Here is a 16,222-nt window from a genome sequence, read left to right as displayed (position 1 = left end):
AAATAAAACCAATTCTTCACCTGCTGTTGATTTGTTCATTCTGCCTGCTAAAGGTCGCAGTAAGGCTAATCTCAAATTTTATCCTGCGCTCTGCACTGAGTGCTTACAAGGGGTTTCCTCTGAAATACATGAATTACACCAAGCCCCCTATAATGAAGATTTTCTATAGTGAGGTAGAGGTAGATGGAGGCACTGTGGATGCCATCTGACCTGTGATCCGGCGGTGTCAGCCTTTTTAGTATTGCATAAAAGTGCGGTCCGCCACAGTTTTGTGCACTTCTGAAAAAGACACTCCTGAACAGAGGCCAGACAGAGTCCACAGTAACTCTGCTGACTCATTATATTGAATGGATCTCTCAGGGGTTTCATCTGTCATGTCACTCAAAGATTTAAAGGGAAACTCCAAAGTAGAGCGCCAGATAAAGGTGATCCTAAATGTTATGTAAATTATTCCCAACAAAAGCTTCACCTCAATCCACAAACAAAAAAAGCAAGTCCCCACTCAGGTCTGTCATCTGTTAACGGAAATATAGGGGGCTTCCAAGTTACTGGTAGTAGAAAGGTTCTGGAAAAGCAAAATGGCTCCTCTGTCATGGTTCCCAATGGCAAGGGAACGTAAGAAACATATAAGTAACGAACGAGCTCTCGGGTGATGGAAACTCGAGTTGACCGTGAGCTAAATCTACCACACAACTAACAGTAGCCAGGGAGCATACCTACGGCTTCCTATATGCCACGTGCCAGCCGGAGGACTAACTACGCCTGGTAGAGGAAGAAACAGACCTGGCTTACCTCTAGGGAAATACCCCAAAAGATGATAGCAGCCCCCCACATGTAATAACGGTGAATTAAGAGGAAAAGACATACACAGTATGAAAGTAGATTTAGCAAAGAGAGGTCCACTTACTAGATAGCAGAAGGATACAAAAGAGGACTTCACGGTCAACTGAAAACCCTTTCAAAAACCATCCTGAAATTACTTTAAGACTCCTGTGTCAACTCATGACACAGGAGTGGCAATTTCAGCCCGCAAGAGCTTCCAGCTACAGAGAATTACAAAAACTGCAAACTGGACAAAAGGTACAAAACAAAAGGACAAAGTCAACTTAGCTGATCAGCAGACTAGTAGCAGGAACATGCAACCGAAGGCTCTGGTTACAATGATGACCGGCAAGGAAATGACTGGAGAGCAAGGCTAAATAGGAAACTCCCAAACACTGATGGAAGCAGGTGAACAGAAGAAGCAAAGTGCAAACAAGTCAACAGTACCACCAGTACCACCAGCAACCACCAGGGGAGCCCAAAAAGCGGATACACAACAGTATCCTCCCCTTAAGGAGGGGGCACCGAACCCTCACAAGAACCGCCAGGGCGATCTGGATGAGCCCTATGAAAGGCACGAACCAAATCCGAGGCATGAACATCAGAGGCAGTTACCCAAGAATTATCTTCCTGACCATAGCCATTCCATTTAACCAGATATTGAAGTCTCCGTCTGGAAATACGGGAGTCCAAGATCTTCTCTACGACGTACTCCAATTCACCCTCCACCAGCACAGGAGCAGGAGGTTCAGTAGAAGGAACCACCGGTACCTCATATCTCCGCAACAACGACCGATGGAACACATTATGGATAGCGAAAGATGCCGGGAGGTCCAAACGAAAGGAAACAGGGTTAAGAATCTCCAAAATCCTATAAGGACCGATGAACCGAGGCTTAAATTTGGGAGAAGAAACCCTCATAGGGACAAAACGGGAAGACAACCACACCAAGTCCCCAACGCGAAGGTGGGGACCAACACGACGACGACGGTTAGCAAACTGCTGAGTCCTCTCCTGGGACAATTCCAAATTATCCACCACTTGTCCCCAAATCCGATGCAACCGATCCACCACCGCATCCACTCCAGGACAATCCGAAGATTCAACCTGACCAGATGAAAAACGCGGATGAAACCCTGAATTGCAAAAGAAAGGAGAAACCAAAGTGGCAGAACTAGCCCGATTATTAAGAGCAAACTCCGCCAACGGCAGAAAGGCAACCCAATCATCCTGATCCGCAGACACAAAACACCTCAAATAAGTCTCCAAAGTTTGATTAGTTCGCTCCGTCTGGCCATTGGTCTGAGGATGGAATGCAGACGAAAAGGACAAATCAATGCCCAACCTGGCACAGACTGCCCGCCAAAATCTAGACACGAACTGGGTACCCCTGTCAGAAACGATGTTTTCCGGAATACCATGCAAGCGAACCACATTTTGAAAAAACAGAGGGACCAACTCAGATGAGGAAGGCAACTTAGGCAATGGCACCAAATGAACCATTTTAGAAAAACGGTCACACACCACCCAGATGACAGACCTCTTCTGAGAAACAGGGAGATCCGAGATAAAGTCCATAGAGATGTGCGTCCAAGGCCTCTTCGGAATAGGCAAGGGCAACAACAACCCACTAGCCCTAGAACAACAAGGCTTGGCCCGAGCACACACATCGCAAGACTGCACAAAAACACGCACATCTCGAGACAGGGAAGGCCACCAGAAGGATCTAGCCACCAAATCTCTGGTGCCAAAAATTCCCGGATGACCTGCCAGAGTAGAAGATTGAACTTCCGAGATGACTCTAGTGGTCCACTCGTCAGGAACAAACAGTCTACCAGACGGACAACGATCAGGTCTATCCGCCTGAAATTCTTGCAAAGCACGTCGCAAATCTGGAGAGACAGCAGACAAAACCACTCCATCCTTAGGGACACCAGCAGGTTCAGAATTCCCAGGAGAGTCAGGCTCAAAACTCCTAGAAAGAGCATCTGCTTTCACATTCCTAGAACCCGGTAAGTACGAGACCACAAAATTAAACCGGGAAAAGAACAACGACCAACGTGCCTGTCTAGGATTCAGGCGCCTGGCAGACTCCAAATAAATTAAATTCTTGTGATCAGTCAAAACTACCACCTGATGTCTGGCACCCTCAAGCCAATGACGCCACTCCTCAAATGCCCACTTCATGGCCAAAAGCTCCCGATTACCAACATCATAGTTTCGCTCGGCGGCCGAAAATTTTCGCGAAAAGAACGCACAAGGTCTCATCACTGAGCAGTCGGAACTTTTCTGCGACAAAACCGCCCCCCGCTCCGATCTCGGAAGCATCGACCTCAACCTGAAAGGGAAGAGAAACATCAGGCTGGCGCAACACAGGGGCAGACAAAAAGCGGCGCTTAAGCTCCCGAAAGGCCTCCACGGCAGCAGGGGACCAATTGGCAACATCAGCACCCTTTTTAGTCAAATCCGTCAGAGGTTTAGCAACGCCAGAAAAACCAGCTATAAATCGACGATAAAAATTAGCAAAGCCCAAGAATGTCTGGAGACTCTTCAGAGAAGTAGGCTGCGTCCAGTCGTAAATAGCCCGAACCTTGACAGGGTCCATCTCAATAGAAGAAGGGGAAAAAATATACCCCAAAAATGAAATTTTTTGAACCCCAAAAACACACTTTGAACCCGTTACACACAAAGAATTCTCCCGCAAAACCTGAAAAACCCTCCTGACCTGCTGAACATGAGACTCCCAGTCATCAGAAAAAATCAAAATATCATCCAAGTACACAATCATAAATTTATCCAAATATTCCCGGAAAATATCATGCATTAAGGACTGAAAGACAGAAGGTGCATTAGAAAGGCCGAAAGGCATTACCAAATACTCAAAATGGCCCTCAGGCGTATTAAATGCGGTCTTCCACTCATCCCCCTGCTTAATTCGCACCAAATTATACGCCCCACGAAGATCAATCTTAGAGAACCACTTAGCCCCCCTTATGCGAGCAAACAAATCAGTCAGCAAAGGCAACGGATACTGATATTTGACTGTAATTTTATTCAGGAGACGATAATCAATACAAGGCCTCAGAGAGCCATCCTTTTTAGAGACAAAGAAAAAACCGGCTCCTAAAGGTGATGAAGAAGGACGAATATGTCCCTTTTCCAGGGACTCCTTAATATACTCGCGCATAGCAGCATGTTCAGGTACAGATAGGTTAACACAGTTCAGAGAAAAAAAAAAAAAAACGGAACCCGTAGAAGCACCTAGAGGGTGCGAAACGGCCGTCGTTCGGCTCTCGCATGATCTGTTCTGTACACCCCCGTGCCGTGAAATTGGATTTCAAATAAAGTAACCTGCAAGGAAATCGATCGGTGAGTGCGGCTTTCTTTTCTCCTTTTGGTCACATACAGATAGGTTAAACAAACGACCCTTTGGAAATTTACTGCCAGGAATCAGATCTATGGCGCAATCACAATCCCTGTGAGGAGGGAGTGAACCAATCTTAGGCTCTTCAAAAATATCACGATAATCAGACAAAAATGCCGGAATCTCAGATGGAATAGATGACGAAATGGACACCATAGGAGTGTCCCCATGAGCCCCCCGACATCCCCAGCTTAACACAGACATAGCCTTCCAGTCAAGGACTGGGTTATGAGACTGTAACCATGGTAATCCAAGCACCAAAACATCATGTAAATTGTACAACACAAGGAAGCGAATCACCTCCTGATGGTCTGGAGTCATACGCATAGTCACTTGCGTCCAGAACTGTGGTTTATTACAAGCCAAAGGTGTAGAATCAATACCCTTCAGAGGTATAGGGACTTCCAGAGGCTCTAAATCAAACCCACAGCGCCTGGCAAAGGACCAGTCCATAAGACTCAGAGCGGCGCCAGAGTCCACATAGGCATCCACGGTAATAACTGATAATGAACAAATAAAGGTTACAGACAAAATAAATTTGGACTGTAAAGTGCCAATTGAAATGGACTTGTCAACCTTCCTAGTACGCTTAGAGCATGCCGATTATAACATGAGCAGAATCACCACAATAGAAGCATAACCCATTTTTACGCCTATAATTCTGCCGCTCGCTTCTGGACATAACTCTGTCACATTGCATTTTCTCTGGCGTCTCTTCAGAAGATACCGCCAAATGGTGCACGGGTTTGCGCTCCCGCAAACGCCGATCAATCTGAATTGCCATTGTCATGGACTCATTCAGACCTGTAGGCGCAGGGAACCCGACCATAACATCTTTAACGGCATCAGAAAGGCCCTCTCTGAAATTTGCCGCTAAGGCGCACTCATTCCACTGAGTAAGCACAGACCACCTACGAAATTTTTGGCAGTATATCTCCGCTTCATCTTGCCCTTGAGATAGGGCTATCAAAGCTTTTTCAGCTTGAATCTCCAAATTAGGTTCCTCATAAAGCAACCCTAAAGCCAGGAAAAACGCATCCACATTGAGCAACGCAGGATCCCCTGGTGCCAATGAAAATGCCCAATTTTGAGGGTCACCTCGCAGCAAAGAGATTACAATCTTAACCTGCTGGACAGGATCTCCTGAGGAGTGAGGTCTGAGAGAAAGGAATAATTTACAATTATATTTGAAATTCAAAAACCAAGATCTATCTCCGGAAAACACCTCTGGTGTAGGGATTTTAGGTTCAGAAATAGGAGCATGTATAACAAAATCTTGTAAATTTTGAACCTTCGTAGCAAGATTATTTAAACCTGCAGCCAAACTCTGAGGATCCATTTTTAAACAGGTGAGCTCAGAGCCATTCAAGGATTATAAGGAGAGAAAGGCAAAGGCTGTAATTAAAGCTGAAATACAACAGATCCAACTATGGAGCAAGCATAGAGGAAAAAGGGAAAAAAAAAAAAAATTTACAGACTTCTTTTTTCTCTCCTTTCTTCTGCCAATAAGTTTAACACCGGCCGGTCATACTGTCATGGTTCCCAATGGCAAGGGAACGTAAGAAACATATAAGTAACGAACGAGCTCTCGGGTGATGGAAACTCGAGTTGACCGTGAGCTAAATCTACCACACAACTAACAGTAGCCAGGGAGCATACCTACGGCTTCCTATATGCCACGCGCCAGCCGGAGGACTAACTACGCCTGGTAGAGGAAGAAACAGACCTGGCTTACCTCTAGGGAAATACCCCAAAAGATGATAGCAGCCCCCCACATGTAATAACGGTGAATTAAGAGGAAAAGACATACACAGTATGAAAGTAGATTTAGCAAAGAGAGGTCCACTTACTAGATAGCAGAAGGATACAAAAGAGGACTTCACGGTCAACTGAAAACCCTTTCAAAAACCATCCTGAAATTACTTTAAGACTCCTGTGTCAACTCATGACACAGGAGTGGCAATTTCAGCCCGCAAGAGCTTCCAGCTACAGAGAATTACAAAAACTGCAAACTGGACAAAAGGTACAAAACAAAAGGACAAAGTCCACTTAGCTGATCAGCAGACTAGTAGCAGGAACATGCAACCGAAGGCTCTGGTTACAATGATGATCGGCAAGGAAATGACTGGAGAGCAAGGCTAAATAGGAAACTCCCAAACACTGATGGAAGCAGGTGAACAGAAGCAGCAAAGTGCAAACAAGTCACCAGTACCACCAGCAACCACCAGGGGAGCCCAAAAAGCGGATACACAACACTCCTCGTACCCCAAAAGAAAATCAGCAAATTCTGCACTCCCAAATGCCTTGTGAGCCCCACACTGCAATGACCATTTACAATTTTCACTTAGCAAAATCTACTGCTGCTTGTTTCTGAAAAACACTCATGGAGTCAAAATCATCACTACACCTGTAGATAAATTCCCAAAGGAGTATAATTTCCAAAATGGGGTCACTTGATGGGGAATTCTGCTCTTCTAGTACTTAGGGGCTCTGTATGTAAAGTTCTCAAATTATGCTAGCAAAATTTGCGCTCCAGGAGGCAAACGGCACTCTGTCCCTCCCGAGTCTTGTCGTATGGCTAAGTAGTACAGTACAGCCACATATGGGGTATTTCTACATTCAGCAGAAATTGTGGGACAAATTTTGGTGCCATTTTTACCAGTTACCCAGTATGAAAAATGTAAAATCTGGTACAAAAACTAAATTTTTGGTGGTAAAAATGTACCCCTAGATGAATTCATTGAGGTGTAGTTTGTAAAATGGGATCTCTTATGAGGGGTTCTGCTGTTCTTGGCACCTCAGGGGCTCTACAAAAAAATGGTTTTGTAAATTTTGCTAGAAAATTGAGAAATTGTTGGACAACTTTTAACTCTTTGTAACTTCCTAACAAAAAATTGTTAAAAATTTTTTGCTGATGTAACGTGGAGATGTTCAAAATTGTATTTATTCATAATTTTGTGACATAATTTTTATGCCCTTAAATCAGAGTTAAGTTTTCAAATTGCAAAATGTTCCAAATATCCGATATTTTCACAAAGAAATGCAAGTTTTATCAAACATATTTTACCAGTGTCATGAAGTACAATGTGTTACGAGAAAACAATCTGTGAATCGGTGGGATTCGCTGAAGCGTTTGTTATCACATATAGACCTGACAATGGTCAGAATTGTACAATTTTGGCCTAGTCAGGAATGTGAAAACAGGCTTAGGGGTGAAGGGGTTAAATATTGCCAAATGATATTGAAATAAAAATGCATGTTTTATATGTACTGTATTTCTATGTTGTATGAAACTTTTTAAAATCTTCAATCTCTCTGCACAGACTGTAAATTTCTCGATGTTATCTGCTCGAAGACTACCCCCAAACTTACAATTGTTACAGACTGTATGGAACATGCCCTGACTGCTGAGCACCCGTGGACCCGTTATTCTGCCGGACCTTATGCCAAATTCTTCTATATGCCATTGTCTTATCTTCCAACATGCGTAACTGATTACATACTTGGCTCCAAGCTTTGAGTTTATTACATGAATGATTACTCTGCATGGTTGTATTGACTAATTTAAGACTTTCATCTCCCAAGAAAACTTCTGCTATTTTTCAATAGTCAATGTTTCTGTGCATGATGGATGGAGGACACAAGGCCAACAAAACCATTTAGCAGTTAAATATTAGATATGCTATTGACAAGTTACTCTGCCAATAACTGCCAAGGTAATGCGGGGACTACACAATATTTGGCAGGGACCCAGGTCATGTGGCCACTGGTCGCTGTATACTGATACAAAGGACTCAACTGGTTCCACCATTTTGCTGGTCGCAATGCAACTCATTCACTTGTTGTTGTAATGTATCATCACAATAAATAATTATTTCACGCTGACATCTCCTATGAAAATACTTTTTGTGCATGGTGGTAAACTTCTATGACATAACCCCTGGTCAGCAAATGACATATAAGCAACTGAATGGGCTGAACCTGTCATAAACCATTAACCTTTCCCCAACCATTAATATAATGATGTAGCCCTTTAAAAGATAAAACCAGTCGATTCCTTTCTGATCTTAAAGCACTGCTACAGCACAGAGAAATTTCCAGCTTCATGCTGTATTTCCGCCCTCCCCTGCCTGATTGCTCTGGTATACGGCCACTGACCTGACAAAGGACCTGTCAATCAGCCAGAGGAGGGTCCTGCTACATAGGAAATATAATGTGCAGCTGGAAGTACATTGTCGCACCCCAAAACACTTCCAGACAACTTCAAAATGTGATTTCTCACTGCTGGAGCAGTGCTTTGGGATCATGAAAAGGATTGACAGGCTTATCTTTTAAAGGACTAGAATATATATAATTTTTTTTTTCTTTTTGTTAATATGAAGTTATCACTACTCATTAGAATAGAAGTTTAATGAGATATACTGTAAGGAAAAGGATGTGGGAAGAAGCCCACAAAAAAAGTATTGAAATCCGCACTTTAGAGGAGGCCACATCCACCACGACATTCTATTTTAATAATTATTTTCTGAAAACCAGATCGCCAGGTCATTTCCCCTCACTGAATAATATCCAACAGGGCCATTGGCCATGAAAAGCTTTGAGGCAATTGCCATCATGTCCAATCATGTTTTCCTTTTTCATAATCTTGTTAACCTCTTCTGTGTACCACCTGTATACAAGCAGTCTTCCAGTATCTGGTCAGCGCCTGCCTGTCTGTGCCATCCATTCTTGCCTGTTCCAGCTTGCTACCCCTTGGAGGGTCAGCTACTGTTTTGTCTGAGGTCTTTTATAGAGTAGCACCTGGCGTCCATCTGGAGCCAAGCCTAACCACCCCACCAAAGAGTCAGGTGTTCGCCTAGTGACGCCCATCCAGGCTCTCCTTGGTCTACGGCACAGTGGTTCCACTACCACATGCGTTACTGGTATAGAACTAGTTTACAGTGATCTGAGCCTATAGTAACTCCGCTAACATCTCAATTTTTACATAATATTGCTGCTACATGTTCCATCAATAATGTGTATAGGAGGGGTGATAAGTGACACCCTTGTCTTGTCCCATTTTTAATAGAAAATGTGTCAGATAGAAGGCCATTTACCCTAACTCTCACTTTAAGGTCAGTGTATAAGGATAGAATTTCAGATAACAAGAAAGTGCCCAACAGAAACAAGGCACATTGGGTCCCCCTTTTATTTTTGCATGTGAAATTAACGTTTTATGTGTTATCACAAGCTTCTCTAATGTTAATGAAGCCAACCTGATCATTGATGGCAATTGAGGGTAGGCAGTGGGAGCGCCGTGTTGCAATTATTTTAGAGAATATCTTGACATCTACATGAATGACAAAAATTAGGGAGGCATTTGATTCTTTTCCAGGCTTTGATACCAATGTTATGTGAGCCTCAAGCAATTGGTGGGGCAAAAGGGGAGTCTTTTGAGTTGTACATTTTTTTTTGCCAAAAATGGTAATAACTGGGGTGCAAACATCTGATAAAATCTATTATTGAATCCAAATGGCCCAGGGCTCTTTCCGATAGGGAATGGTTTAATGTCCTCTCCTATCTCTTGTTCAGTAAAAGTTTTGTCTAGTACCTAGTGTTAACCACAAGCTTTAATAGCAACAAAATGCTTCAGTTATGTCTGAGGTTATGAATTTCTGACCCAGGTGCCCCTTTTAATTTCGATATGTATATCCATTGCATGTGAGAACCTCCTTGGCAATGAGCAATCATTTATCTGGGAATTCGTACGAGTACCTTCGCATGCGATCTTGGTATTTTGTATAAGTGTGCTCTATTAAAGACCTTGGCTCATTTCAAGAGTTAAAAGGTCTGTGTATACCTGGAGAGAGGCAGATCACTTATGATGTTTGTCAAGGAGATAAATCCACTCAAGCAAATGGGAGACTTTAGCTGCTCCCCTTTTTTTTTTTTTTTCTTTTTTAGCCTGGATCCATATTTTAATAGTATTCCTATGAGGATGCATTTGAGTGCTTCTTATTGAAATTGTAAGGCAGTTTCATCATGCTCATGAATATTTTTGAAGGAGCTTATAGTCTTACGAAGGTCTGAGACACTACATAATTATATTTAATGGTTTAGGGGAGGAAATATTTTCTGCCAGATTCCCTTTAGTGATTTTGTTAAAGGGACAGTCACTCTTCAGGTATTTTAAATATCCGCTGACTATGGTTTCTACCTCTGAGACCCAAACTAACTAATCTCAATAATGGGGCTCCGACTTGTACTGTCATTGGGATGATGCTGCACCAGCTTGGCTCTCTCCATTTACCTCCATCAAAGTTCCAAAAATGGCTAAACATAAACAAGCATATTTTGTAATTTTTCAGAAGTGACAGAAGATAAATGGAGAAAGTCATATAAGTGGGCCATCTCTCCATTATCTGTGGAGTAAGAGGTCCTGTTCTTAAGAAAGGTATGTGTCCAAAGCCAGAGCTAACAGACAATACTCTGTACTCCTCCTTCTAGACCTGTCCTCTGCTTTCGACACAGTTGACCACTGCTTCTACTACAGATCCTCTCCTCTTTTTGGCATCGAAGAACTCGCCCTATCCTGGATCTCCTCATACCTTTCCAACCGCACATTCACAGTCTCCCACACTACCTCCTCATCCCACACTCTCTCTGTTGGAGTCCCCCAAGGCTCTGTTCTAGGACCCCTACGCTTCTCAATCTATACACTTGGCCTGGGACAACTCGTAAAGTCCCATGGATTCCAGTACCACCTGAGAAGAAACCAGATTGTATCTTAATTTCCCAGACAACCATGTTTTTGCAAAACCAAAAGAACTGGCTTTTTATCTGTATATTGGCTTGTGAATTCAAGTGTTTATGTCTGGTGGGTGAAGAAGACAGACTTGCCAACTGATATACTATCTAACATACTGTGTAAAGGTACCGTCACACTCAGCGACGCTGCGGCGATATAGACAACTTGCCGACCTAAACTAGATCGCTGGAGCGTCGCTGTTTAGGTCGCTGTAGAGACGTCAAACACAGCAACTCCAGAACGATGCAGGAGCGATCCAGTGACGTAACGGCGACTCACTTCTCGTTCTCACTGGTTGTTAGCTCCATTACATCCATTGTTGGCGTCATTGCTTTTGATGTCAAACATGACGATACACGCCGACCTGGCAACAAAATAAAGTTCTGGACTTCTAGCTCCGACCAGCGATGGCACAGCGGAATCCAGATCGCTGCTGCGTGTCAAACAACGAGATCGCTATCCAGGACACTGCAACGTCACGGATTGTTGTCGTTCTCTTTGCAAAGTTGCTGAGTGTGATGGTACCTGTCTGTAATAGTGACTGTACATTGAGTGTGTTAAGGCCCCGTCTCACTTAGCGACGCTAAAGCGATCCCAACAACGATACGACCTGTCAGGGATCGTTGCTGCGTCGCTATGTGGTCGCTGGTGAGATGTCAAACAGTGAGATCTTACTAACGATCGCAGCTGCGATCTCACTGTTTGACATCTCACCAGCGACCTGTAGCGACCTGTACAACGATCTCACATGGGAGCTATTATGACGATTAAGTGTCTGAGTCGTCAACGAGGTCGTTGGTAAGGTGTCAAACACAGCGATGTGTGCTACCCAGCGGGACCTCAACGATCAAAAAAAGGTCCAGGCCATTCCGACACGACCAGCGATCTCACAGCAGGGGCCTGGTCGCTGCTACGTGTCACACAAAGCGAGATCGCTACGGAGGTCGCTGTTGCGTCACGAAACTTGTGACTCAGCAGCGATCTCGCTAGCGATCTCGCTTAGTGAGACGGGGGCTTTAAACTTTGTTTATTGATGTGTGCTTATATGCTAATAGTGCTACTTAATCCCATCACCATTGTTTACTTTATCTTGATGGTGGACTGAAAGACCCTGGGTAATTCTAAAATAGCTTACATGCCTTGGGTATAAAAAGACTCAGAGATCACATCCTGTGAGACTGAAGTAAAGGCCCCGTCTCACATAGCGAGATCGCTAGCGAGATTGCTGCTGAGTCACAAGTTTTGTGACGCAACAGCGACCTCAGTAGCGATCTCGCTATGTTTGACATGTACCAGCGACCAGGCCCCTGCTGCGAGATCGCTGGTCGTGTCGGAATGGCCTGGACCTTTTTTTGGTCGTTGAGGTCCCGCTGACATCGCTGAATCGGTGTGTGTGACACGGATTCAGCGATGTCTTCACTGGTAACCAGGGTAAACATCGGGTTACGAAGTGCAGGGCCGCGCTTAATAACCCGATGTTTACCCTGGTTACCATCGTAAAAGTAAAAAAAAAAAAACAGTACATACTCACCTTCTGGTGTCCGTCAGGTCCCTTGCCGTCTGCTTCCCGCACTGACTGAGATCCGGCCGTAAAATGAAAGTACAGCACAGCGGTGACGTCACCGCTCTGCTGTTAGGGCCGGCGCTCAGTCAGTGAAGGAAGCGGACGCCGGGGGACGCGAAGGTGAGTATGTAGTGTTTGTTATTTTTACTTTTACGCTGGTAACCAGGGTAAACATCGGGTTACTAAGCGCGGCCCTGCGCTTAGCAACCCGATGTTTAACCTGGTTACCCGGGACCTCGGCATCGTTGGTCGCTGGAGAGCGGTCTGTGTGACAGCTCCCCAGCGACCACACAGCGACTAAACAGCGACGCGGCAGCGATCAGCATCGTTGTCTGTATCGGGGGCCTTTACACAGAGCTACCAGCCAGACATTCTGCAAACCACCCAACAGACAAGAGAAAGGACTGCAGCCAATTCATCATGGCCCCATCACGAGGGACACTGATCTATGATTCTATAGGAAACAACCTAGGGGTTTTCGGCTCCGGTTGGAAGGACACAGATCTGATCCAGTGACCATCTCTGAACCATGGATATGTTTGGAGAAAGCCAGGTTTGGGACCCGCTGGTCGCCTGGTTCCATGGAGATGGTCAGATAAGCCAGGTGGTGACTCTCGTGTCAACTGGCTTTGGACCTTGTATGGACTCTATGGACAGTTCTTGGTCATCTCCCTATGCTTGTCATTACCTTTTCTCTGTGCGTGCATCCACAGATGGAATAGCGACCCTGGGAGCTCTGACATCATGTCATACTGGAAATACGTGGAGACGCAGTGATCTTTTATATGCGCCCATGTAACCAAGCAATTCCAGCCATGGGGGGATTGTTCTGTTTGCTATTGTGTGCTGTGGTTCAATAAAGTATTGCCACACTGTTTTACCTTAACCCTGTGTTGTCTGTGTAGTGTATTGCCCACTGGGAGATAGAGCAGGCGTTCAATGGTATGAGCCGTGGTCCATGAAGTCTTGCTAAAGACAGCCTAGCCAGCGGACGAGAGCACCCACTGAGCCCGTTTCTCCACACCACCTTTATGCTGATGACACTCAGCTCTACCTTTCTGGCCCAGACGTCCCCTCTCTGCTGTCCAGAATCCTGGAGTGTCTATCAGCCATATCCTCCTTCTTCTCCTCTCACTTCCTCAAACTCAATGTGGACAAATCTGAACTCATAATCTTTCCTCCATCTCATAGATCTTCCTTACCTGACCTATCTATCGCAATTAATGACATCATGCTTTCCCCCGTACCGGAAGTCCGCTGCCTCGGAGTAACCCTTGACTCTGCCCTGTCCTTCAACCGCACATCCAAGCTCTTTCCACCTCCTGTCGCCTCCAGCTCAAAAATATCTCCAGAACTCATCCTTTCCTCAACCGTCAATCTACTAAAATGCTTGTGCATGCCCTCATCATCTCCCACCTTGACTACTGCAACATCCTTTTCTGTGGCCTCCCTGCTAACACCCTTGGGCTATGTGCACACGCTGCGGATTCCACTGCAGATTTTTCCGGACTGATTTTGGAAAATCCGCAGGTAATCCGCACTGTGGACTTCCTGCGGAATTACTGCAGATTTACAGCTGTTTTTTTTTTTTTTTTTTTGTGCGGATTTCGCCTGCGGTTTTACACCTGCGGATTCCTATTATGGAGCAGGTGTAAACCGCTGTGGAATCCGCTCAAAGAATTGATATGCTGCGGAATAAACGCTACGTTTCCTCGTGGTTTTTTTCCGCAGCATGTGCACTGCGGATTTTGTTTTCCATAGGTTTACATGGTACTGTAAACGCATGGAAAACTGCTGCGAATCTGCAGTGGCCGATCTGCAGCAAAATCCGCAGCGTGTGCACATACCCTAATTCTGCTGCCCGACTAATTCATCTATCTCCTCGCTACTCCTCCGCTTCCCCCCTCTGAAAATCTCTTCACTGGCTCCCATTCCCTCAGCGTAGTCAGTTCAAATTACTAATACTAACCCACAAAGCCATCCATAACCTGTCTCCTCCACATATCTCTGAACTAATCTCCCGATATCTTCCCTCATGTAATCTCCGGTCCTCCCAAGACCTCCTTCTCTCCTCCACACTTATTCGCTCCTCACCCAACCGCCTCCAAGACTTCTCCTGAATATCCCCCATCCTCTGGAATTTTTTGCCCCAACACGTCTGACTATCAACCACATTCAGATCCTTCAGGCCATGTGCACACGTTCAGGATTGTTAGCGTTTTTTTCGCGTTTTTTCGCTATAAAAACGTGATAAAAACGCGGAAAAAAACGCTTACATAAGCCTCCTATTATTTACAGGGTATTCCGCATTTTTTGTGCAAATGTTGCGATTTTTTCCGCGAAAAAATCGCATAGCGGAAAAAAAAGCAACATGTTCATTAAAAATGCGGAATTGCAGGGATTCCGCACACCTAGGGGTCCATTGATCTGCTTACTTCCCGCACGGGGCTGTGCACACCATGCGGGAAGTAAGCAGATTATATGCGGTTGGTACCCAGGGTGGAGGAGAGGAGACTCTCCTCCACGCACTGGGCACCATATAAGTGGTCAAAAAATAAGAAATAAAATAATAAACAGTCCTATACTCACCCTCGATGTATTCCCGCCTCCTCGCACGCTGCCGTTCGGTTCCTGTAGCTGGTGTGCGCTGAAGGACCTCGCCGAATGACGTCACTGTCCTGTGATTGGTCGTGAGCGGTCATGTGACCGCTCACGTGACCGTGACGTCACGGGAGGTCCTGTGCGCACAGACCAGCTAGAAGAGGAGCCGGACGGCCGCTGAGGAGATGTCTGGGTGAGTATAAGCATTTTTTTTATTTTTTTTATTATTTTTAAACATTCTATCTTTTACTATAGATGCTGCATAAGCTGCATCTATAGTAAAAAGTTGGTCACACTTGTCAAACGCTATGTTTGACAAGTGTGACCAACCTGTCAGTCAGTTTTCCAAGCGATGCTACAGATCGCTTGGAAAACTTTAGCATTCTGCAAGCTAATTACGCTTGCAGAATGCTAAAAAAACGCGAAAAAAAACGCAAAAAAAAAATGCGGATTTCTTGCAGAAAATTTCCGGTTTTCTTCAGGAATTTTCTGCAAGAAATCCGCAACGTGTGCACATACCCTCAGACGGAACCTGAAAACTCACCTCTTCAGGAAATCCTACAGCCTGAACTGACCCCGCTGCCTCCTCACCACTACTGAAGCTACCGCCTCACAAACACCGGAGCTCCTGCAACCCTCAACCTATTGTCTCCATCCCCACCATCCTGTAGCATGTAAGCCCGCAAGGGCAGGGTCCTCGCCCCTCTGTATCAGTCTGTAATTGTTAGTTTGCTTACTGTAAGTGATATCTGTAATTTGTATGTAACCCCTTCTCATGTACAGCACCATGGACTCAATGGTGATATATAAATTAATAATAATATAATAATAAAATAGGACCAGTACCTCTGATAGTTATAGCATGGGTACATATGCCTATATCTATCACTTTAAAAATGCCATTAGGGATGAGCAAGCACTAAAAAAGGATGGCTGCTCGATACTCGAACAGAGCAATTCCTAATACTCAGATGCTCGTTTTGAATAACAAATATAATGGGAAATCTGAGCATTTTACCAGCAG

The 16,222-nt window shown here is 44.8% G+C and overlaps 1 protein-coding gene across 3 annotated transcripts in view; it reads left to right on the top strand.

Annotated features, from left to right (window-relative positions):
* The window catches only part of LOC143816805 (retinol dehydrogenase 7-like), a 51,309-nt gene extending 43,178 nt beyond the window's left edge, over nucleotides 1–8,131 (top strand). For all 3 annotated transcript variants that reach the window (XM_077297659.1, XM_077297658.1, XM_077297660.1), the window contains exon 5: nucleotides 7,570–8,131. In XM_077297659.1, coding sequence (XP_077153774.1) covers nucleotides 7,570–7,766 — 197 coding nt within the window. In that variant the 3' untranslated portion in view covers nucleotides 7,767–8,131. The remainder of the gene's footprint in view (nucleotides 1–7,569) is intronic.
* The last annotated feature ends 8,091 nt before the right edge of the window (nucleotides 8,132–16,222 follow it).

Source organism: Ranitomeya variabilis, chromosome 3 (genome assembly GCF_051348905.1).
Source record: "Ranitomeya variabilis isolate aRanVar5 chromosome 3, aRanVar5.hap1, whole genome shotgun sequence".
Classification (NCBI taxonomy): domain Eukaryota; kingdom Metazoa; phylum Chordata; class Amphibia; order Anura; family Dendrobatidae; genus Ranitomeya; species Ranitomeya variabilis.
The sequence above is the reverse complement of the archived record's forward strand: the minus strand, read 5'-3'. Positions and strand labels throughout refer to the sequence as shown.